The 24,737-nt window shown below is 41.1% G+C and overlaps 1 protein-coding gene across 1 annotated transcript in view; it reads left to right on the top strand.

Moving 5' to 3' along the window:
* LOC128644246 (hydroxyacyl-coenzyme A dehydrogenase, mitochondrial-like) overlaps positions 1 to 23,889 on the top strand; it is a 94,185-nt gene extending 70,296 nt beyond the window's left edge. Inside the window, exons 5-8 of the mRNA XM_053696928.1 lie at positions 1,723 to 1,812; positions 2,425 to 2,497; positions 3,432 to 3,548; positions 23,494 to 23,889. Of these exons, the coding sequence (XP_053552903.1) occupies positions 1,723 to 1,812; positions 2,425 to 2,497; positions 3,432 to 3,548; positions 23,494 to 23,612 (399 nt within the window). The 3' untranslated portion in view covers positions 23,613 to 23,889. The remainder of the gene's footprint in view (positions 1 to 1,722; positions 1,813 to 2,424; positions 2,498 to 3,431; positions 3,549 to 23,493) is intronic.
* Positions 23,890 to 24,737: the final 848 nt, after the last annotated feature.

Here is a 24,737-nt window from a genome sequence, read left to right as displayed (position 1 = left end):
ACAAGATATGGCGTAAATATCTTCATTGGTGTGAATCCAAGAATTACTCATGGAGTAGGGTTAGGATTCCTAGAATATTGTCCTTCCTCCAAGAAGATAAAGGATTATCAGCTAGTTCTTTAAAGGGACAGATTTCTGCTCTGTCTATTCTTTTACACAAGCGTCTGGCAGACGTTCAGGCATTTTGTCAGGCTTTAGTTAGAATTAAGCCTGTGATTAAACCTGTTGCTCCCCCATGGAGCTTAAACTTAGTTCTTAAAGTTCTTCAAGGAGTTCCGTTTGAACCTCTTCATTCTATTGATATCAAACTTCTATCATGGAAAGTTCTTTTTTTTTTGATGGCTATTTCCTCGGCTCGAAGAGTCTCGGAGTTATCTGCCTTACATTGTGACAATCCTTATCTGATCTTTCATTCAGATAAAATAGTTCTGCGCACAAAACCTGTGTTTTTACCTAAGGTGGTTTCTAACAAGAATATCAATCAAGAGATTGTTGTTCCGTCATTATGCCCTAATCCTTCATCAAAGAAGGAACGTCTTTTGCATAATCTAGACGTAGTCCGTGCATTAAAGTTTTACTTGCAAGCTACTAAAGATTTTCGTCAAACATCTAACCTGTTTGTTGTTTACTCTGGACAGAGGAGAGGTCAAAAGGCCTCGGCAACTTCTCTGTCTTTTTGGCTTCGGAGTATAATCCGTTTAGCGTATGAGACTGCTGGACAGCAGCCCCCTGAAAGAATTACAGCTCATTCTACTAGAGCTGTGGCTTCCACCTGGGCCTTTAAAAATGAGGCCTCTGTTGAACAGATTTGCAAGGCTGCGACTTGGTCTTCGCTTCATACCTTTTCAAAATTTTACAAATTTGATACTTTTGCTTCTCCGGAGGCTGTTTTTGGGAGAAAGGTTCTTAAGGCAGTGGTTCCTTCCGTGTACTTTAGCTTTGGTATTGGTATCCCATAAGTAATGGATCCGTGGACTGGATACACTTAACAAGAGAAAACATAATTTATGCTTACCTGATAAATTTATTTCTCTTGTAGTGTATCCAGTCCACGGCCCGCCCTGTCCTTTTAAGGCAGGTCTAAATTTTAATCAAATTTCAGTCACCACTGCACCCTATGGTTTCTCCTTTCTCGGTTTGTTTCGGTCGAATGACTGGATATGACAGTGAGGGGAGGAGCTATATAACAGCTCTGCTGTGGGTGATCCTCTTGCAACGTCCTGTTGGGGAGGAGAATATCCCATAAGTAATGGATGATCAGTGGACTGGATACACTACAAGAGAAATAAATTTATCAGGTAAGCATAAATTATGTTTTTTCTCAGCCGGCTCTCCCCATTGATGTCTATGGGGAAATCGTGCACGAACACGTACAACCAGCTCACCGCTGACTTAAGCAGCGCTGGTATTTGAGTGCGGTATGGAGCTCAATTTTGCTCTACTCTCACTTCTTGCCTAATAAAACCGGGTTTATAAAAACCTGTAATACCAGCGCTGTAGGTAAGTGAGCGGTGATAACGTGCAAGTTAGTACTGCATCCCTCATAACGCAAAACTCGTAATCTGGCCAAATGTTTCTACTAGCAGCTATCTTTGGTTCAGCTTTTAAATCTCTCTTCAAACTCATTAAATGTTTTTTCTTAAATTTGCTTGATTAATCAACTTGTTATTTATTTTGCTAAATTTTTTAATCTACTTTCTCTTACTGATATCCCGTTTTTAGGTTATCAAGACACCGATGACCAGTCAAGCAACCTTTGAATCTCTTGTGGATTTCAGTAAAGCCCTTGGAAAGAACCCAGTGTCGTGCCAAGTAAGAAACTGCACAAGTAGAGTTTGACATATTTTAGACCATAGTTGAGGATGTTGAATGACACAGATAATTCCAACACCATTATATTCACTAAACCTACTAAACTGATAGTTGGTGGTAAACTATTCTAAGATTTTTTATTATTTCTGAAGGTGTGAGTGTCTTGTCCGAATGGTGCTCTAACTGCTTGTCTGTGGGCTGGGAATATATATTACAACATCTGAATGTAATATATAACCTTGTAATGCACTGACCTTTGTTTTTATATATCACACTGATGCCTTAGAAAGATAATGACAGCTCCGCTGTACCGTACATATCAGGTATTAGTGCCCCCCCCCTCTTTCTCTTTAGATATAAAGTATAGGGGGCAAACAGGCCAAGTACTTTGGTTAGCAATCTTTAGATTTACTGCACAACTATTCCTTTTCAAATAAGCGCTTGACTTTATTCAGTTTTATTCATAATTTTGGGGGTTTACACTGCAAAAAGTTGGTTCGAAATGTAAAAATGTGTCAACAGTATTAGTAAATGTATGCATTTGTGCATTGTATTCAATAGATTTATACATATAAAGCACTTTGCATTAATTATCTTTTTCTTTTCTGTCAGGATACACCTGGGTTTGTTGTCAATCGCCTGCTTGTACCCTACTTGATGGAAGCTGTCAGGCTTTATGAAAAAGGTAGGCATCTGTTCTGTTTATATGGAGCAATACATTTGTTTGGGTAGTCATGAGTTATGTTTACATATTTCCATCTAATGCCTTTTCCCTTAGTAAATGTCTTCTCTACATAAATTGATGACTTTTGAAACTGCAAAGGTTTTGATGGATGTCAGATTGCTCATTAAATTCCTTATAGGTATCAACCACACTGTATTGAAACTAATTATAATACAGGGGAAAAGATTCAGTTTTTTTTTTTTTATAGCAGAAATGGTGTTAGGATGAGTGTGCATAGAGCATATATATGTACCCAGTACACAGGTGCTGGTTAATAAATACCCTTTGTGCATTCGTTTTGATTGACAAACATCTGCTGTAAGGGGCATGCCTACCATTCAGCACCCATTTATTGCATTATGAAGTGATGTGCTTTATGCCCCTATAAAGGTGTAAATATAGAAGCTGAAATGCACACAGGTTTAGTATACCTATAGGTTTTGTATAGCTTTTAGCAAAGTGTACAAGTTTATGGCGTTTTCCCCAAGCAGCATGGGTTTTTGTTACAGAATGTAGGCTGCTGTGTATGGAGATAAAGTATCTCCATTATGAAACTTTTATGTCCACTTCATTGAAGCACTAGATAGGGTTTGCATGTATCATTAACTATAGGAATGAAAGAATAGAATATTGTATAAGCTGATTATTCCCCAGTGAGAGTATAACAAAAATGGTATAATTGATATTTAATGTCAGCAATGCAAAATGCTAAGACAATGGAGAGGGATACACTAAACTTTATGTATTGACTCAATGTGTAATGTTTTTTAATATATTTTTCAGTCAGCATTTCAGGTTAGTTGCAAAGGTATGAAACTCAGTTTCATGATGAGTTTTTGATGTGGTTGACAGATGTTCTTTGTTCATTTTTGTATTCATATTCATACATTTCTAGGACATGCATCAAAAGAAGATATTGACGTTGCAATGAAGTTGGGTGCAGGTTACCCAATGGGTCCCTTTGAACTCCTAGATTATGTTGGCCTTGACACCAGTAAATACATCATTGACGGTATGCATACATTTACTGAATAATACTGTGCATTAATAAAGATTTGCATTATGTGGTAATGTGTAATTGCATTTTAACATCTGAACTCGTTTCTTTTTCTCCTACATTGGTGTATCCGGTCCACGGCTTCATCCTTACTTGTGGGATATTCTCTTCCCCTACAGGAAGTGGCAAAGAGAGCACACAGTAGAGCTATCCATATAGCTCCCCTCAGGCTCCGCCCCCCCAGTCATTCTCTTTGCCGCTCTGAACAAGTAGCATCTCCACGGGGGTGGTAAAGAGTATGTGGTGTTAGTTGTAGTTTTTTATTTCTTCTATCAAGAGTTTGTTATTTTAAAATAGTGCCGGTTTGTACTATTTACTCTACAGCAGAAAGTGATGAAGATTTCTGCTAAGAGGAATATGCTTTTAGCACCAGTAACTAAAATCCATTGCTGTTCCCACGCAGGACAGAGAACATCAGTTGGGGGGAACAGTTTGCAGGCTTAACTGCTTCAGGTATGATCAGTCATTTTTCTAACAAGACCATGTAATGCTAGAAGACTGTCAGAAAATCCCTCTGGGATTGGTGAGCCATTTTTTTCTAATAGACTCTGTATAAAATGATGGCTTATATTTAGGGCTCTATGCTGGTTGACACTATTGTGGGCTTTAAAATCGATTGCTTTTTAGCATGTTTTTCACTATAAATAAGGTGTTTTTTCAGACTTTAAAACACTTTTGGGGTTTAATTTCGGCCTGGCACTTATTTGGACACCTAAATCTAGTCAGAAAGGCCCCTCCACTCTAGAATGAAGAGGGAGGAGGCCTAATTTTTAGGCCTAAATTGTACAGTTTTTGCCTAGGCAATCCATGCAGCTTCATGTGGGGAGTCAAGAGGCATCATAAAAGACTCCAGGGAGGCTTATTTCCTGCTAAAATAATCCCTAATGAAGGTAAAGGCTACAGTGAGAAGCTGTGGCTAGTACTGTAGTGTGTTAACTGGTTAATAACTGTTATTAACTCCGGTTTGGGCATTAAGGGGTTAATTGATCTGAAAATTTGTGTGCAATCTTTTCAAAGCATTAAGACTCTGGTGAAAATTTCATTAAAATCAGATGTTTATTTCATGTTTTTTTGATATTTCAGTAAAAAAGTGTGCTTTTTAATTATTTAAAGAGACAGTAACGTTTTTGTCAAAAATAATTTTTATTGCATTATAGTTCTGTTTAAGTCTGTTAAACATGTCTGAGTCTTCAGATAGCCTATGTTCTGTATGTCCAAAGGCCAAGGTGGTTTCCCCCATTAAATTTATGTGTGAAGTGTGCCATAGCGTCTAAACAGCTTAAGGACAGTACAATCACACTTAAAAATATAGCCCAAGATGATTCTTTAGCTGAAGGTAGTGAAAATAGCTTGCTTTCCTCTCCTGTGTCAACACCAGCTATGCCCGCGCAGGCGATGCCCAGTACATCTAGCTCACCAATTGTGATTACTATACAACAGTTAGCAGCAGTAATGGATAATTCTATCGCAGCATTTTTATCCAAACTGCCAGCTTTCCTAGGAAGCGTGATTGCTCAGTTTTAAATACAGAAAATGAGCAAGTAGACGCAGAGGATAATTTATCTGTAGTGCCCTCACATCAATCTGACTTGGCGGTGAGGGAGGGCTTGTCTGAGGGAGAAATTTCTGACACAGGAAAAGTTTCTCAGCAGGCAGAGCCTGATACCATAGCATTTAAATTTAAGCTAGAACACCTCCGCGCTCTACTTAAGGAGGTCCTGGCTACTCTTGATGATTGTGACCCTTTGGTGGTCCCAGAAAAATTGTGTAAAATGGATAAATTCTTAGAGGTCCCAGTACACACTGATGCGTTTCCGAAACCTTAAGAGGGTGGCGGATATAGTGAATAAGGAGTGGGAGAAACCAGGTGTACCTTTTGTTCCCCCTCCTATATTTAAGAAAATGTTCCCCATTGTTGACCCCAGAAGGGACGCATGGCAGACGGTCCCTAAGGTAGAGGGGGCAGTTTCAAAGCTAGCTAAGCGCACAACTATACCAATAGAAGACAGTGGCGCTTTCAAAGATCCTATGGATAAAAAGGTTTATTTAAGAAAATTTTTGTTCAACAAGGTTTTCTTCTTCAACCAATTTCTTGCATTATTCCTGTAACCACTGCAGCTGCTTTTTGGTTTGAGGAATTAGAAAACTCGCTCCAGAAGGAGACTTCTTAGGATGAAGTCATGGATAGAATTCACGCCCTGAAGTTGGCTAATTCTTTCATTACAGATGCCGCTTTTCAGTTAGCTAAATTAGCGGCGAAAAATTCTGGTTTCGCAATAGTGGCGCGTAGAGCGCTTTGACTAAAATCGTGGTCGGCGGATGTGTCGTCCAAAACAAAATTGTTTAATATTCCTTTCAAGGTAAGACCCTATTCGGGCCAGAGTTGAAAGAAATTATTTCAGATATCACTGGGGGAAAGGGCCATGCCCTTCCACAGGATAGACCTTTCAAAGTTAAAAATAAGTCTAATTTTCGTTCCTTTCGCAATTTCAGGAACGGACCGGCTTCTACCTCTACAGCCACTAGGCAAGAAACCAGCATGGAAACCATTGCAAGGCTGGAACAAGGGTAAACAGGCCAAAAGACCTGCTGCTGCTACCAAGTCAGCATGAAGGGGTAGTTCCCGATCCGGGACCGGATCTAGTAGGGGGCAGATTTTCTCTCTTTGCTCAGGCCTGGGCAAGAGATGTTCCGGACCCCTGGGCACTAGAAATTGTCTCTCAGGGGTATCTTCTAGAATTCATGGACCTTCCTCCAAGGGGAAGGTTCCACTTGTCTCGCTTATCTTTAGACCAGATAGAGAGACAGGCATTCTTACATTGCGTAGAGTACCTTTTAAAAATGGGAGTGATAAACCCAGTTCCAACAGCAGAACAAGGACTGGGATTTTACTCAAACCTGTTTGTAGTTCCCAAAAAGGAAGGAACTTTCAGGCCAATTCTGGATTTAAAGATCCTAGACAAATTACTCAGAGTTCCATCATTCCAAATGGAAACCATTCGGGTTACCAGTTCGTGGCTCTTCCCTTCGGATTGGCCACTGCTCCGAGAATTTTCACAAAGGTGCTAGGGTCCCTTCTAGCGGTGCTAAGGCCAAGGGGCATTGCAGTAGCACCTTAACTAGATGACATTTAATACAGGCGTCGTCTTTTCACAAAGCAAGGGCTCATACGGACATTGTTCTAGCCTTTCTAAGGTCTCACGGGTGGAAGGTGAACATAGAAAAAAGTTCTCTGTCCCCGTTCACAAGGGTTCCCTTCCTGGGAACAATAATAGACTTGGTAGAAATGAAAATCTTTCTGACAGAAGTCAGGAAACTAAAACTTTTGAACACTTGTCGAGTTCTTCAATCCATTCCTCAACCCTCCATAGCTCAGTGCATGGAGGTAACAGGACTAATGGTTGCGGCAAATGGACGTGGTTCCTTTTGCTCCAATTAATTTAAGACCATTGCAACTGTGCATGCTCAAACAATGAAATGGGGATTATGCAGATTTTTCTCCCCAGATTCAGATGGACCAGCAAACCAGAGACTCACTCCTCTGGTGGTTGTCTCAGGATCACCTGTCTCGGGGAATGAGTTTCCGAAGACCGAAGTGGATCATTGTCACGACAGACGAGAGCCTCTTAGGCTGGGGCGCGGTCTGGAAGTCCCTGAAGGTTCAGGGTCTATGGTCTCAGGAAGAATTTCTTCTCCCAATAAAATTTTTGGAATTGAGAGTGATATTCAATGCGCTGCAGGCATGGCCTCAACTAGCGGAGGCCAAATTCATCAGTTTTCAGTCGGACAACTTGACGACTGTTGCGTACATCAATCATCAGGGGGGAACAAAGAGTTTCCTGGCGATGAGAGAGGTATCCAAGATCATCAAATGGGCAGAGGATCACTCCTGCCATCTATCAGCAATTCACATCCCAGGAGTGGACAACTGGGAAGCGGATTATCTGAGTCTTCAGACTTTCCATCCGGGGGAGTGGGAACTCCACCCGGAGTTTTTTTTGCTCAGCTGACCCAGCTATGGGGCATTACAGATCTGGATCTGATGGCGTCACGTCAGAACTTCAAAGTTACACGTTACGGGTCCAGGGATCCCAAGGCGACATTGGTAGATACCTTAGTAGCGCCTTGGTCGTTCAATCTAGCTTATGTCTTTCCACCGTTTCCCCTTCTCCCCCGGCTAGTAGCCAGGATCAAGCAGGAGAAGGCTTCGGTAATTCTAATAGCTCCTGCGTGGCCACGCAGGACTTGGTATGCAGACCTGGTGAATATGTCATCGGTTCCACCATGGAAGCTGCCTTTGAGGCAGGACCTTCTAATTCAAGGTCGATTCGAACATCCAAACCTAGTTTCTCTGCAACTGACTGCTTGGAGATTGAACGCTTGATTCTAGCTAAACGTGGGGTTTCGGAATCAGTTATAGATACTCTGATCCAGGCTAGAAAGCCTGTCACCAGGAAAATTTACTATAAGATATGGCGGAAATATCTTTGCTGGTGAGAATCCAAGGGTTACTCATGGAGTAATATTAGGATTCCAAGGATACTATCTTTTCTCCAAGAAGGATTGGAGAAAGGTCTGTCAGCTAGTTCTTTTAAGGGACAGATATCTGCTCTGTCTGTTTGGTTACACAAGCGTCTGGCAGCCATGCCAGATATTCAGGGTTTGTACAGGCTTTAGTCAGAATCGAGCCTGTCTACAGACCTGTGGCTCCTCCATGGAGTCTAAATTTAGTTCTTTCAGTTCTTCAAGGGGTTCCGTTTGAACCTCTACATTCCATAGATATTAAGTTACTATCTTGGAAAGTTTTGTTTTTTTGTAGCTATTTCTTCTGCTAGATGAGTTTCTGAATTGTCTGCTTTGCAGTGTAATTCACCCTATCTGGTGTTTCATACAGATAAGGTCGTTTTACGTACCAAACCTGGTTTTCTTCCAAAAGTGGTTTCCAATAAGAATATCAACCAGGAAATAGTTGTTCCTTCTCTGTGTCCTAATCCAGTTTCTAACAAGGAACGTCTGTTACACCATCTTGATGGGGTTCGTGCTTTAAAGTTTTATCTAAAAGCAACTAAAGACTTCAGACAAACATCGTCCTTGTTTGTCGTCTATTCTGGCAAGAGGAGAAGTCAAAAGGCAACTGCGACCTCTCTGTCTTTCTGGCTGAAAAGCATCATCCGGTTGGCTTATGAGACTGCTGGAAGGCAGCCTCCTGAACAAATTACAGCTCACTCTACTAGAGCTGTGGCTTCCACATGGGGATTCCAAGAATGAGGCTTCTGTTGAACAGATTTGTAAGGCAGCGACTTGGTCTTCACTGCATACGTTTGCCAAATTTTATAAATTCATTACTTTTGCTTCTTCGGAGGCTATTTTTGGGAGAGAGGTTTTGCAAGCAGTGGTGCCTTCCGTTTAGGTTACCTGACTTGTTCCCTCCCTTCATTCGTGTCCTAAAGCTTTGGTATTGGTTCCCACAAGTAAGGATGAAGCCGTGGACCGCATACACCAATGTAGGAGAAAACAGAATTTATGTTTACCTGATAAATTTCTTTCTCCTACGGTGTATCCGGTCCACGGCCCGCCCTGGCATTTTGGTCAGGTTTAAATTTATTTTTTGTAAACTACAGTCACCACTGCACCTTATGGTTCTCCTTTTTCTCCTAACCGTCGGTCGAATGACTGGGGGGGGCGGAGCCTGAGGGGAGCTATATGGACAGCTCTACTGTGTGCTCTCTTTGCCACTTCCTGTAGGGGAAGAGAATATCCCACAAGTAAGGATGAAGCCGTGGACCGGATACACCGTAGGAGAAATAAATTTATCAGGTAAACATAAATTCTGTTTTTTTCTATTCCTTCACTCCTGCTTAAAGGGATAGTAAATTTGAACTTACACTTTCATGATTCAGAGAGAGCATATAATTATAAACAACTTTTCCAATTTACTTCTGTTATAAAATTAGCTTTGTTCTTTTGGTAACCTTTGTTGAAAAGCATACATAGGTTGGCTTGTGAGCAACGATGCACTAATGAGAGCCAGTAATGCATTGCATCTTCCTCAGTAAAGCATACCAAGAGAAAAGGAAATTTGATAATTAAAGTAAATTAGAAAGTTGTTTAAAGGGACACTGAAACCAAATTTTTTCTTTCATGATTCAGATAGAACATTCAATTTTAAGCAACTTTCTAATTTACTCCTATTATCAATTTTTCTTTGTTCTCTTGCTATCTTTATTTGAAAAAGAAGGCATCTAAGCTTTTTTTTTTTTTTGTTCAGACTCTGGACAGCACTTTTTTATTGGTGGATGAATTTATGCACCAATCAGCAAGGTCACCAAAAATGGGCCGTCATCTAAACTTACATTCTTGCATTTCAAATAAAGATACCAAGAGAATAAAGAAAATTTGATAATAGGAGTAAATTAGAAAGTTGCTTAAAATGTCATGCTCTATCTGAATCACAAAAGAAAAAATGTGGGTTCAGTGTCCCTTTAAAATAGTGTGCTCTATCTGAATCGTGAAAGAAAAATGTTGGATTTTATGCCCCTTTAATTCTTATTATTGTTATTATTATATAGCAGTAATAGTATCTTTGTTTATAAAGCATTATATTAAGCAGTGCTTTACAAGTGTATAACGATTACATTGTAGGAACAAAACGGATTACTTAGTGGAGTAATTGTTAGCTTGCAGCCTTGCTGGGGGGGCTTATGATGCTGTGAGTATAGATAGAATAAGATGAAGATTATTAAAGTGCTAGGTGGTGCACTTTATGATGTGCTTGTCTAGATTAAAGGGACTGTGGTCAAGATTAAATTTTCAGGATTTAGTTTTAAACACCTTTTAATTTTTCTTCTATTAGCTATTGTGTTTTTTCTTAGTATTTGAGCTAGCTGGTGATTGGTGGCTTCACACACATGCTTTTTTACCATTAATTTACTAGACACCAAGAGAACAAAGAAAATTTGTAAGTTGTTTAAAATTGCATGCTGTATCTGATGCGTGAAAGAAAAAAATGTTTCATGTTCCTTTAATGGGGCATTCTTGTGCAAAATTATTCTGGGACTGTATACTGCCCTTTTCTTTTTAACTCCCGTATTTTTACAGAGCATTGCAACTGTCTGATACATATGCACCAAGTGCATGCTTGTATGACTTTTTAAAGGGACAGTATACACCAATTGTCATATAACTGCATGTAATAGATCCTACTAAAAAGAAGAATATGCACTTTCTCCAACATAGGTGTGTCCGGTCCACGGCGTCATCCTTACTTGTGGGATATTCTCTTCCCCAACAGGAAATGGCAAAGAGCCCAGCAAAGCTGGTCACATGATCCCTCCTAGGCTCCGCCTTCCCCAGTCATTCTCTTTGCCGTTGTAAATAAGGAGTGGGAAAGGCCCGGCATACCTTTTTGTCCTCCCCCTATATTTAAGAAATTAGTTCCTATAGTCGACCCCAGAAAGGACTTATAGCATACAGTCCCCAAGGTCGAGGGGGCGGTTTCTACTCTAAACAAACGCACTTCTATTCCTATAGAAGATAGTTGTGCTTTCAAGATCCTATGGATTAAAGGTTAGAGGGTTTGCTTAAAAAGATGTTTGTTCAGCAAGGTTACCTTCTACAACCAATTTCATGCATTGTTCCTGTCACTACAGCTGCGTGTTTCTGGTTCGAAGAACTAGAAAAGTCGCTCAATAAAGAATCTTCGTACGAGGAGGTTTTGGACAGAGTTCAAGCTCTTAAATTGGCTAACTCTTTTTTATTTTAGATGCCGCTTTGCAATTAGCTAGATTAGCGGCGAATAATTCAGGGTTTGCTATCGTGGCGCGCAGAGCGCTTTTGCTTAACATCCCTTTCAAGGGTAAAACACTGTTTGGCCCTGACTTGAAAGAGATTATTTCAGACATCACTGGGGGAAAGGGCCACGCCCTTCCTCTGGATAGGTCTTTTAAGGCTAAAAAGAAGCCAAATTTTCGTCCCTTTCGCAGAAACGGACCAGCCTCAAATTCTACACCCTCTAAGCAAGAGGGTAATACTTCTCAAACCAAGCCAGCCTGGAGGCCGATGCAAGGCTGGAACAAGGGTAAGCAGGCCAAGTCACCTGCCACTGCTACCAAAACAGCATGAAGTGTTGGCCCCCGATCTGGGAAGGATCTGGTGGGGGGCAGACTTTCTCTCTTTGCTCAGGCTGGGGCAAGAGATGTTCAGGATCCTTGGGCGCTAGAAATAGTTTCTCAAGGTTATCTCCTGGAATTCAGGGAACTACCCCCAAGGGGAAGGTTCCACGGGTCTCAATTATCTTCGAACAGGCATTCTTACACTGTGTAGAAGACCTGTTAAGCATGGGAGTGATTCATCCTGTTCCATTAGGAGAACAAGGGATGGGTTTTTACTCCAACCTGTTCATAATTCCCAAAAAAGAGGGAACATTCAGACCTATTTTAGATCTCAAGATTCTAAACTAGTTTCTAAGGGTTTCATCATTCAAAATGGAAACCATTCGAACGATCCTTCCTACCATCCAGGAAGGTCAATTCATGACCACGGTGGACTTAAAGGATGCGTACCTACGTATTCCTATCCACAAGGAACATTTTCGGTTCCTAAGGTTCGCCTTTCTGGACAAGCATTACCTGTGGCACTTCCATTCGGATTAGCCACTGCTCCAAGGATTTTCACAAGGGTACTAGGGACCCTTCTAGCGGTGCTAAGACCAAGGGGCATTGCAGTAGTACCTTACTTGGACGACATCCTGATTCACGTGTCGTCTCTGTCAAAAGCAAGGGCTCATACGGACATTGTCCTAGCCTTTCTCAGATCTCACAGGTGGAAAGTGAACATAGAAAAAAGTTCTCTGTCCCCGTCAACAAGAGTTCCCTTCTTGGGAACAATAATAGTTTCCTTAGAAATGAAGGTTTTTCTGACAGAGGCCAGAAAATCAAAACTTCTAAGCTCTTGTCAGGTACTTCATTCTGTTCTTCTTCCTTCCATAGCGCAGTCCATGGAAGTAATAGGGTTGATGGTTGCGGCAATGGACATAGTTCCTTTTGCACGAATTCATCTAAGACCATTGCACCTGGGCATGCTCAGACAGTGGAATGGGGATTATACAGACTTGTCTCCGACGATACAAGTAGATCAAATAACCAGAGATTCACTCCGTTGGTGGCTGACCCTGGACAACCTGTCACAGGGAATGAGCTTCCGCAGACCAGAATAGGTCATTGTCACGACCGACGCCAGTCTGGTGGGCTGGGGCGCGGTCTGGGAACCCCTGAAAACTCAGGGTCTATGGTTTCGGGAAGACTCTCTTCTCCCGATAAACATAATGGAACTGAGAGCGATATTCAATGCTCTCAAGGCTTGGCCTCGACTAGCAAAGGCCAAATTCATAAGGTTTCAATCAGTCATCATGACGACTGTTACATATATCAACCATCAGGGGGTAACAAGGAGTTCCCTGGCGATGGAGGAGCATCCGGGGGAGTGGGAACTCCATCTGGAAATCTTTGCCCAAATAACTCAATTATGGGGCATTCCAGACTTGGTTCTGATGGCCTCTCGTCAGAACTTCATGGTCCCTTGTTACGGGTCCAAATCCAGGGATCCCAAGGCGACTCTATTGGATACAATAGTAGCACCTTGGATCTTCAACCTAGCTTATGTATTCCCACCGTTTCCTCTCATTCCCAGGCTGGTAGCCAGGATCAATCTGGAGAGGGCTTCGGTGACCTTGATAGTTCCTGTGTGGCCACGCAGGACTTGGTATGCAGACCTGGTGAATGTGTCATCGGCTCCACCATGGAAGCTACCTTTGAGACAGGACCTTCTTATTCAGGGTCCATTCGAACATCCGAATCTGGTTTTCCTCCAACTGATTGCTTGGAGTTTGAACGCTTGATTTTATCAAAGCGTGGGTTTTCAGATTCTGTAATAGATACTCTTATTCAGGCTAGAAAGCCTGTAACTAGAAAAATTTACCATAATATATGGAAAAAATATATCTGTTGGTGTGAATCTAAAGGATTCCCATGGAACAAGATAAAAATTCCTAAGATTCTTTCCTTTCTACAAGAAGGTTTGGAGAAAGGATTTTCTGCGAGTTCTCTGAAGGGACAGATCTCTGCTTTATCTGTTTTACTTCACAAAAGGCTGGCAGCTGTGCCAGACGTTTAAGCGTTTGTTCAGGCTCTGGTTAGAATCAAGCCTGTTTACAGACCTTTGACTCTTCCCTGGAGTCTTAATCTAGTTCTTTCAGTTCTTCAAGGGGTTCCGTTTGAACCCTTACATTCCATAGATATTAAGTTATTATCTTGGAAAGTTTTGTTTTAGGTTGCAATTTCTTCCGCTAGAAGAGTTTCTGAGTTATCTGCTCTGCAGTGTTCTCCGCCCTATCTGGTCCATGCAGATAAGGTGGTTTTTACGTACTGAGCCTGGTTTTCTTCCGAAGGTTGTTTCCAACAAAAATATTAACCAGGAGATAGTTGTACCTTCTTTGTGTCCGAATCCAGTTTCATAGAAGGAACGTTTGTTACACAATTTGGACGTTGTCCGTGCTCTAAAATTCTATTTAGATGCTACAAAGGATTTCAGACAAACATCTTCCTTGTTTGTTGTTTATTCTGGTAAAAGGAGAGGTCAAAAAGCAACTTCTACCTCTCTATCTTTTTGGCTTAAAAGCATCATCAGATTGGCTTATGAGACTGCCGGACGGCAGCCTCCTGAAAGAATCACAGCTCATTCCACTAGGGCCGTGGCTTCCACATGGGCCTTTAAGAACGAGGCTTCTGTTGATCAGATATGTAAGGCAGCGACTTGGTCTTCACTGCACACTTTTACCAAATTTTACAAATTTGATACTTTTGCTTCTTCTGAGGCTATTTTTGGGAGAAAGGTTTTGCAAACCGTGGTGCCTTCCATCTAGGTGACCTGATTTGCTCCCTCCCATCATCCGTGTCCTAAAGCTTTGGTATTGGTTCCCACAAGTAAGGATGACGCCGTGGACCGGACACACCTATGTTGGAGAAAACAGAATTTATGTTTACCTGATAAATTACTTTCTCCAACGGTGTGTCCGGTCCACGGCCCGCCCTGGTTTTTTAATCAGGTCTGATGATTTATTTTCTTTAACTACAGTCACCACGGTATCATATGATTTCTCCTATGCAAATATTCCTCCTTTACATCGGTCGAATGACTGGGGAAGGTGGAGCCTAGGAGGGATCATGTGACCAGCTTTGCTGGGCTCTTTGCCATTTCCTGTTGGGGAAGAGAATATCCCACAAGTAAGGATGACGCCGTGGACCGGACACACCGTTGGAGAAAGTAATTTATCAGGTAAACATAAATTCTGTTTTTAAAAACTTACTTAGAAGCCCCAGTTTAGCACTGTTGATAATGTTGGGCTGGGACACCCAGTGAAAGGGGCTGGGAAAATAGGAACAGCAGATTTCCCCCCACCCTCCCCTGCATATACACAAACCGGAGCCATAGGAATATGTAGACATCAGTATATGTCTAAAACTTTGGGGCTTGGTTAGGAGTCTGAAAATCACTAGACACTAACCAGAGCGCGATCCTGCTGCCCATCGTTAGTACCTTAAGTCACATAATGTACCAATTTGATACCTTGTGGGGTAGAGCAACATCTTTAGAGCAATGTCAGACATTTTGTTATTGGCACCTAGGTTATGCCATCTCTCTGCTATTTTCATGTCCCCATATTGGCACCTAGGTTATGCCATCTCTGCTATATTCATGTCCCCAACTAGCTAACAAATATATTTTTGAGTGCGCATTTTCTTTGTTTGAGTTTAACATCTAAATCCTTCTAGATATAGTATCCCTTTAAGTTTGTAAATATATATGCTTAAATCACAAGAGACTATTCTAAAAGTTTAAAGGTACATTGTTTTGCATCATTTTAGAGCTAAATTTATTGACCCTTTAAAGGGACAGTCTACTCCAGAATTGTTATTGTTTAAAAAGATAGATAATTCCTTTATTACCCATTCCCCTGTTTTGCATAACCAACACTGTTTTATTAATATACTTTTTTACTTCTGTGATAACCATATATCTAAGCCTTTGCAGACTGCCCCATTATTTCAGTTCTTTTGACAGACTTGCATTAAACCAATCAGGGCCCTCTCATTTGTAAATTCACGGGCGTGGTCACAATGTTATCTGTATGGCACACATTAACTTGCGCCCTCTTTCTGTTAAAAACTGCCACATGCATTGAAATAAGGAGCTGCCTTAAAGGTTTAAAAATTAGCATATGAGCCTACCTAGGTTTAGCTTTCAACAAAGAATACCAAGACAACAAAGCAAATTTGATAAAAGTGATTTGGATAAAAGTGAATTGTTTAAAATTGCATTCCCTTTCTGAATCCTGAAAGTTTAATTTTGACTAGACTGTCCCTTTTAAGTAAAAAGGGACACGGTTACTGCCCCCAAGCAGTCACTTTCAGTGATTGGTGAATTTGTATGACTGCTTCATCTGGCTTACTGGCCGTGTCTATTCAGGACGAGCAGTTCTCTGTGGCTCCAAAGCAGGATTTTACCCATGAAGAAGTTAAACACACAGACTTAGAGTAAATAATTTAAGCACTACTGACCCTCTAACACATAAGAACATGTTATTTCCTACCCAAGGCAGGGAGAGTCTACAACTTCATTCATAACTGTTGGGAATATCGACACCTGACCACCAGGAGGAGGCAAAGACACCCCAGCCAAAGGCTTTAAATATCCTTCCCACTTCCCCCATCCCCCCAGTCATTCTTTGCCTTTCGTCACTAGAGGAGGATGGTAGAGAAGGTGTTAGAAGAAAGAAGATAGTCCTTTAAAGGGACAGTCAATCAAAATTAAACTTCAATTATTCAGATAGAGCATGCCATTTTAAACAACTTCCCAATTTACTTACATTAAAAAAATGTGCACAGTATCCTACTGAGCATGTGTAAGAATAAGTGTGTATGCATTTGTGAATGGCTGATTGCTGTCACATGGTACGTGTATGCATTTGTGTTTGGCTGATTGCTGTCACATGGTACAGGGGGAGTGGAAAAGACATAACTTTTAAAATTGTCAGAAAAAAAATCTACTACTCATTTGAAGTTGACTAAGTGCTATTGCACTGGCTTGTTATCTTGCATTTGTTGATTATGCAAATCTACTGTGTTGACTGGTCCTTTAATGGGTATGTTCCCTGCAAGAGAGGACTGGGGTATTGGAGTAGCCATATACATCTCTCAGTGAGAGTAGTGGTAAAGGTTAGATCCTTATGCATCAGGGAACGTTCTCTGTATGCATATGGATAATTAGCTAACTACCCCTAGGAAATCAGTGTAGACGAGTTACGCTGCTTCTCCTTTTTTTCTCATTCAGGTCCCTGTCAGAGGAGGAGAAGCCTGTCACACCTTGAGCAGCTGTGTGCATGTTCCACAGCGTGATTCCTGAGGGGCAAGTCCCTTTATTTTATTAGGGTGACATAGAGAGCGCACACAGTGTGGGTTTCTTATTTATTTCCCCTGAGGGATCTGAGGATGAACCTCCTGTGTTGGGGTCTCTTTATTTGAGCATGTGGGGACTTAGCTCCTTAGCGGAGCACTTGTGAGGGGTTGATGGCGGCTCTGGGGTCCCCTAAGGCAGATGGCAAACTGGGACATTTAAATTTGTTTTTATTATTACTGTGCAATATGTTATACTCGCGAGCTCAGACCGGTAGTGGAGGCGGGCTTAACTTGCACCCCACGTGACCGGCTTCACTTCCTCTTGCCGGTGTTTGCCGGAGCTGTGGCACATCTTAGAATTATCATTACGATCTGGGGAGAGTCCAGACGACTACGAATATCTAGCCTGTGTTTCTAGGAGAGGGTGAGCAGCCCAGCCTACAGCAGGGTAGAGGTGCCATATATTCTTTCTAAACATTTTATTTGAGAAACAGTCCTTATTTTTTTTTTAGGCATAACGATAAGTAGGAACTTCTTCCTAAGTTATGGAGGACTCTGATGTTAACCCTTCTGAGGGTTCTTTGGCTACAATTAGTATCACTAATAACTGCCTTTATTGTGAGGATACCGTAGTATGTCCTCCTGCCCAGTTCTGTTCTATCTGTCTGGGGGTCGTTTTATAAATCTAAGAAGGGATCTAAAAATGCTATACCTTCTGATAAATTAACCCCTTCTGAGCCTTCTACCTCTTAGGAAACTGTTCTACAGGGGATGCCTTTCCTCTTCCCTCAACCCGGATTTAATTCTATCTCACAAGCAGCCCGGTAGTTTTTTTTTTCTCACAATTGCAATCTGCTGTAACGGTGGCCCTAAACGCCATGCCTATCTCTGGGAATTGCAAGAGAAGGGTCAAGCGTAGTCCTGCAGATTTGGGAGTCATTTCTACCTTTCAGTCAGAATTGTCTAGCCTATCTCATATTTCTGAAGATGACCTAACTTCTGTAGCATCTGAAGGTGAAATATCAGATGCAGAGACTTGCCTCTGATGAGTCTAAGTTCAGATTTAAATTTGAACATCTCCGTTTCCTTATGAAGGAGGTTTTAGCCACGGAAGTTCCGGAGGCTAAACTTATGGAAAAACCTAAGATCCCTAAGCTTGATAAGGCCTAGGAGGATAGGAAAGCTCCTGAGACCTTTCCTGTTCCAGTCCGTATGGTGAGTATTATTTCCAGGGAATGGGAGAAAATTGGATCTCCTTTTTCTCTCTCGTCTACTTTTAAAAAATAGTTTCCGGTCCCTGATTCTCACCTGCAACTCTGGAGTTTCGTTCCAAAGGTAGACAGAACCATTTCTACTCTCGCTAAGCGCACTAACATTCCGGTAGTAGGTAGGGTATGGTAGGGATCCGATGGATAAGAAGTTGGAAAGTTACTTAAGGAGAATGTTCCAACACATGGGTTTCCTTTTTCAACTGGCAGCTGCGGTGGCCACTGTTGTGGGTGCAGCCTTTTATTGGTGTGATTCCTTGTCAGAACTAATTGAGGTTGAGTCCTCCTTGGAAGAAATTCAGGACAAGATCAAGGCTCTAAGAATAGCCAATTCATTTATCTGTGATGCTAATATGCAGATTGTTCACTTGAATGCGAAGGCCTTGGGTTTTACGGTACTAACTTGCAGAACCCTATGGTTAAAATCCTGGTCAGCCGATATTGTTTTCAAATCCAGGCTTCTTTCACTTCCCTTTAAGGGAAAGGTATTATTTGGCTCTGGATTGGATTCAATCATTTCCACGGTTACTGGAGGAAAGAGTTCCTTTCTCCCACAAGATAAGAAGGCAAGATCCAATGGTTGCTTGTCAGCTAATTTTCGTTCCTTTCAATCTGACGAGCCTCAGCGGACCCAGTCGGCTTCCAAGCCTGAACAAGCTAAGGCTACATGGAAGCCTCAGCAGTCTTGGCACAAATCCAAACAGACCAAGAAGCCCGCAGAGAATAAATCGTCATGACGGCCCCCGATCCGGGATCAGATCAGGTAGGGGGCAGACTGTCTCTTTTCTCAGAACTCTGGGAGCAAGATGTTCAGGATCCTTGTGTGTGGAAGTAGTGTCCCAAGGATACAGGATAGGATTCAAATCGCATCCTCCCTGAGGAAGATTTATCCTATCAAGACTGTCTCAAAACCAGAGAAGAGAGCTCCCTTTCTAGATTGCGTTCGGGATCTCTCCTCCCTAGGCGTAATAGTCCCAGTTCCTACCTCTCAAAGGGGACTAGGCTTTTATTCAAATCTCTTTGTAGTTCTCAAAAAGGAGGTTACTTTTTGATCAATTCTAGACTTAAGAAATGTGTTGAAATATTTCAAGGTTCCATTCTTCAAGATGGAGACTCGGGTCCATTCTTCCCTTGATTCAGGAGGGACAGTTTATGACCACAATAGACCTATAGGATGCATACCTTCATGTTCCGATCCACAAGGACCAGTTCCTAAGGTTTGCCTTTCTGGACCAACACTTCCAGTTCATAGCTCTTCCATTTAGCTTAGCTACTGCTCCCAGAATATTTACAAAGGCCAGATCTCGAGGTATTGCCGTGGCACCTTACCTGGACGATTTCTTGGTTCAGGCTCCATCTTTTCTTTTGGCAAGAGATCATTCGGACTCACTACTGAGTCTCCTTCGGACGCATGGATGCAAGATCATTCTCAAAGAGTTCTCTGGTCCCCTCTACCAGGGTAGTATTCCTGGGTACAATCATCAACTTAGTCTCCCTCTCCCTCAAATCCACCTCCAACCCATCGGTGGCTCAATGTATGGAGGTGATCGGCCTAATGGTGTCTTCCATGGATATTATTCCTTTTGCTCGCTTCCATCTCAGACCTCTACAACTATGCATGCTGAGACAATGGAATCGAGATCACTTGAATCTTTCTCAGTAGATCATCCTAGACAGCCAGACGAGAGAATCTCTCTTGGTGGCTTTGTCAGGATCACCTGTCCCGAGGAACGTGCTTCTTGAGACCGTCCTGGGAGATTGTGACTACAGATGCCAGCCTTTTGGGCTGGGTGCAGTCTGGGATCCCAGGATGGCACAGGGCACTTGGTCGCGAGAAGAGTCTTCCCTTCCAATCAATATTATAGATCTCCGGGAGCGATTTTGAATGCGCTGAGGGTTTATCCCCAACTCAGTTCTTCCCGGTATATAAGATTTAAATCGGACAATATCACCTTGGTTGCTTACATCAATCATCAAGGAGGAATAAGAAGTTCCTTAGCGATGAATGAGGTATCCCAAATTCTCCTTTGGGCGGAGACCCACAACTGCTATCTCTCAGCGATTCACATTCTGGGGTGGAAAATTGGGAAGCCAACTTCCTCAGCAGGGAATCCTTTCACCCGAGGGTATGGTCCCTTCACCCTGAGGTATTCTCAGATCTAACCCACAGATGGGGGGTTTGGAGATAGATCTCATGGCCTCTCGTCTCAAAACCAAGCTACCCAAGTACGGGTTGGTGAAAGCATTAGCGGTTCCTTGGAGGTTCAGGCTCATATATCTTTTTTTTTTCCTCCTTTGGTTCTTCTGCCACATGTAGTGGCTCGCATCAAGCAGGAATGGGCCAGAGTGATCCTAATAGCTCCGTCATGGTCTTGAAGGACCTGGTTTGCAGACCTAGTGAGGCTGTCCTCCTCCCCTCCCTGGAGGTTACCTTACCGGAAGGACCTTCTAATGCAGGGTACGTTTCTACATCGGAATCTCGACTCTCTGCGTTTGACTGCGTGGCTCTTGAACGCCTAGTTTTAAACAAGATGTTTTTCTGATAAGGTCATAGATACCTTGATCCAGGCTAGAAAGCCTGTCACCAGACACATTTACCATAAGTTTTGGTGGACTTATCTTCATTGTTGTGAAGAACGTGGTGTTTTATTATTATTATTATTATTATTATTATTATTATTATTATTATTATCATTATCATCATTTATTTGTATAGCGCCGCCAAATTCCGTAGCGCTGGATGGCACAAGGTGAAGGTTTAGGTTATTTTATCCTGTCTCCAGGATGGTTTGGGTAAAGGATTATCCACTAGTTCTTTGAAGGATCAAATATCGGCCCTATCGGTTTTGCTGCATAGAAGATTGGCTAATCGCCCGGGTGTTCAATCTTTTGTTAAGGCTTTGGTCAGAATCAGACCAGTATTTAGAAATGTTGCTCCTCAACCTTGTTCTTAGTTTTATATCAGGCTCCATTTGAACTCATGCATTCTGTTGATCTCAAACTTTTGTCCTGGAAGATTCTATTTTTGTTGGCGATTGCTTCGGCTCACAGAGTTTTGGAGATTTGTGCATTACAATGTGATCCCCCCTTATCTAGTGTTTCTAAGGGTAAGGCGGGTATTACGTACTAAGTTAGGTTTTCTACCAAATGTAGTTTTGGATCGCAACAATAATCAAGAAATTGTGGTTCCTTCTTTTTGCCCTTAACCTAAGGAACGTTTACTTCATAATCTGGATGTGGTTCGTGCTTTGAAATTTTACCTTCAAGCTACTAAGGATTTCAGGCAATCCTTGTTTATTCTTTATACTGGCAAAGGCCAGAAGGCTACTGCTACTTCATTGTCCTTTTGGTTGAGGAGTATAATCCGCTTAGCTTATGAGACAGTGGGACAGCAGCCTCCTAAAAGGATTACGGCTCATTCTACTAGGGCGGTCACTTCCTCCTGGGCCTTTTAAGAATGATGCCTCGATAGATAAGATTTGTAAGGCGGCTACATGGTCCTCCTTACATACTTTTTTTTTTTTTTTTTTTAAGTTTTACATATTCTATGTTTTTGCTTCTGCTGAAGCAGCTTTTGGGAGAAAGGTGTTACTGGCTGTGGTGCTCTCAGTTTAGGCTCAGCCTCCTTTTTTTTGCCCTCCAGTTTATTCATTAGTGTCCTCTCCCTGCCTTGGGAAGTAAAACAAAATTTATGCTTACCAGATAAATTTAACCCTGCACGTTTTTATTTTTTGGGCGGATTCGCTGTAATTGTTCTTCTGGCACTTCTATACCCTAATGTTTCTCCTGTTTTTCCTCGTTCCCTCGGCGGAATGACTGGGCAATGGGGGAAGTGGGAGGGATTTTTATTGCCTTTGGCTTGGGTGTCTCTGCCTCCTCCTGGTGGCCAGGTGTTGATGTTCCCAACAGTTTGAATGAAGTTGTGGACTCTCCCTGCCAGGAAGAAAATGAATTTATCTGGTAAACATACATTTAGTTTTTTGCACTACTGTCAGTATCCATCAACAGGAACACGAAGTCCAAAATTATTGAGATAGAACATATACAGTTTTAAGAAGCATTTTAATTTACTTTTATTATCAAATTTGCTTCATTTTCTTGGTATCCTTTCTTGAAGGAGCTGCAGTGCACTACTCAAAGCAAGTTATAGACATCAGGTGTGCCAATACATGTGCAACCACCAATCGGCATCTATCTCCCAGTAGTACATTGCTGCATCTGAGCCTACCTAAGTATGCTTTTTAACACAGATACCAAGAGAACAAGAAATAGCAGTAAATTAGACATTTGTTAATTATATTTCCGATTGAGCGTGCAATTTTACAATTTTTATTTTTATTGTCCTTTTAAGCTTTTCGGATAGTGATTTAGTATTCAATTTCTTTCTAAGCAAAGAAAAGTTAATCAAATAAATTAACAAAAACTTCAAATATTTATTTTTATATTTTTTCAGACTTGGCTATACATTGTGCTAGTTGGTTTAATTTAACCACACTGCTGCAGTACCTATTAACTGTATTTTGTAGCATAATAAAACATATAGTCATAATAGCAACAGCAAAATGTCACCATTCCTGTTTTGCACTTCCTATTTTGGTAACCTTTTTGAATGTCAGCATAATTCAGAGGAAGAAATAAGTGCAACACATATTTCAGTGATAGCTGGATGTTGAAGACTGTTACTTATTGACCAAGAAAGCGCAGCATTATGTGCTTAATATCGCTTTTACGTGATTGGCCCAGGTGGCAATACACTGTGTGGTTTAGACTTTGGTACCATGGCCCCTTACTCATACCGTTCCATCACACAACTGTATTACTGTCACATGTTCCAGCCATAAGGAACTGATGTGTAGACCTCCTCTGTCCCTGATCTGTCACTAATAAATTGTGTGTAGTGTATTTATTTTTACATAAGCATATTCATGTATTTTTTTTGCAAAACATTAGGCACACGTTTCCTCAGAATGTATATGTTAACATTTAATATATTGGCAAAATGAGTGCTGTTATACTGGCATGCTGACTTTACATTACTTTGAATAACTTTTATCATGCTCTCATTGATGGGATACAGTTTCATCACACTCTGTGTTCTTTAAAATGGACTTGAATTTTCTGCATTTTTGAATTGTGTTTTAAATTTGCTTCCTCATAACCTTTGTTTTTGTATGTCCTTAGGCTGGCATGAATTAGAGCCAGAGAATCCACTTTTTGCTCCGAGTGAGTTATTAAATAAACTGGTGGAAGAGAAGAAGCTTGGAAAGAAGACAGGAGAAGGATTTTATAAGTACAGATAAGTCTTCGTTGAGGCCACTCTCATTTTTTTCTAAACATTTTTTTACAATCTACTCTGCTTTTTTGACAGTCAGTAATATGTGTGCAATTCTAATTTAAATATAATCAACATATATTAGTCTTAGATTTGTCAGAAAACCGTGTATTACGCTATGTTCACACACTAGTGCCTTTGCACAAGGATTGTCAATTGAGGTTCATAATCCTTTTGTACAGCTGTCTAAAAGGAATATTATATCAGAACTCATTTTTGGAGTAAATAAAGCATTGCTAAAATTGTGTTGGTTTGTTTTTCTTTGTTTTATAAACCCTGTGGGCATGTGAACGTTAAAAAAAAAAAAAAAAAAAGTTTACACTTAAAAAAAAACAAAAAAACAACAATCTGTGTACACCTATAGCTGTGTGTGAGTACAAAATACAAATATCCCATATTAGTGAAAAACTGGAGAGCAACCAAAAGACCCATAAAGTCTGTCCATATTTCCTTCTGAGGTGTAAGCTCATTCTTAGCACATCCTTATGCATAATCCAAGCTTGAATTCCCTTAGTTTTTCTTATTTCCTCTAAGGCATGCAAAATAGGGTCATGACATTTTGTTTTTATTTTGTTGGTTTTATAAGTACTGTTTAATCATTTCTATGATCTGTGGCATACATTACATTTTTTTTTCCTGATGGTCCTATTATTCTTTTGTATACACCCCCTATCTAAAACCATTATTTGCACCTACAGTAAATAGCTATTCTGTTTTAACCAAATGTATCCTTTTAAATGAGACTATGGCTTTTAAATGGACACTCAAGGCAAAAGTTAACTTCAATGATTCAGATACAGCATGCTATTAAAAACCACATTCCAATTTGCTTCCATTAACAAAAATGTGCACAGTATTTTTATATTAACACTTTTTGAGTCACCAACTCCTACGGAGCATGTGCAAGAATTGACAGAATATACGTACAGTATTTGCATTTGTGATTGGCTGATGGCTGTCACATGATACAGAGGGGAGTGGAAATAGACATACAAATCTACAATTTATTTGAAGTTCAGACTAAGTACTGTTGCGTTGTCTTTATCATGCAATTTGTTGATTAAGCAAATCTACTGTAATTACTGATCTTCCA

Source organism: Bombina bombina, unplaced genomic scaffold (assembly GCF_027579735.1).
Source record: "Bombina bombina isolate aBomBom1 unplaced genomic scaffold, aBomBom1.pri scaffold_660, whole genome shotgun sequence".
NCBI lineage: Eukaryota > Metazoa > Chordata > Amphibia > Anura > Bombinatoridae > Bombina > Bombina bombina.
The sequence above is the reverse complement of the archived record's forward strand: the minus strand, read 5'-3'. Positions and strand labels throughout refer to the sequence as shown.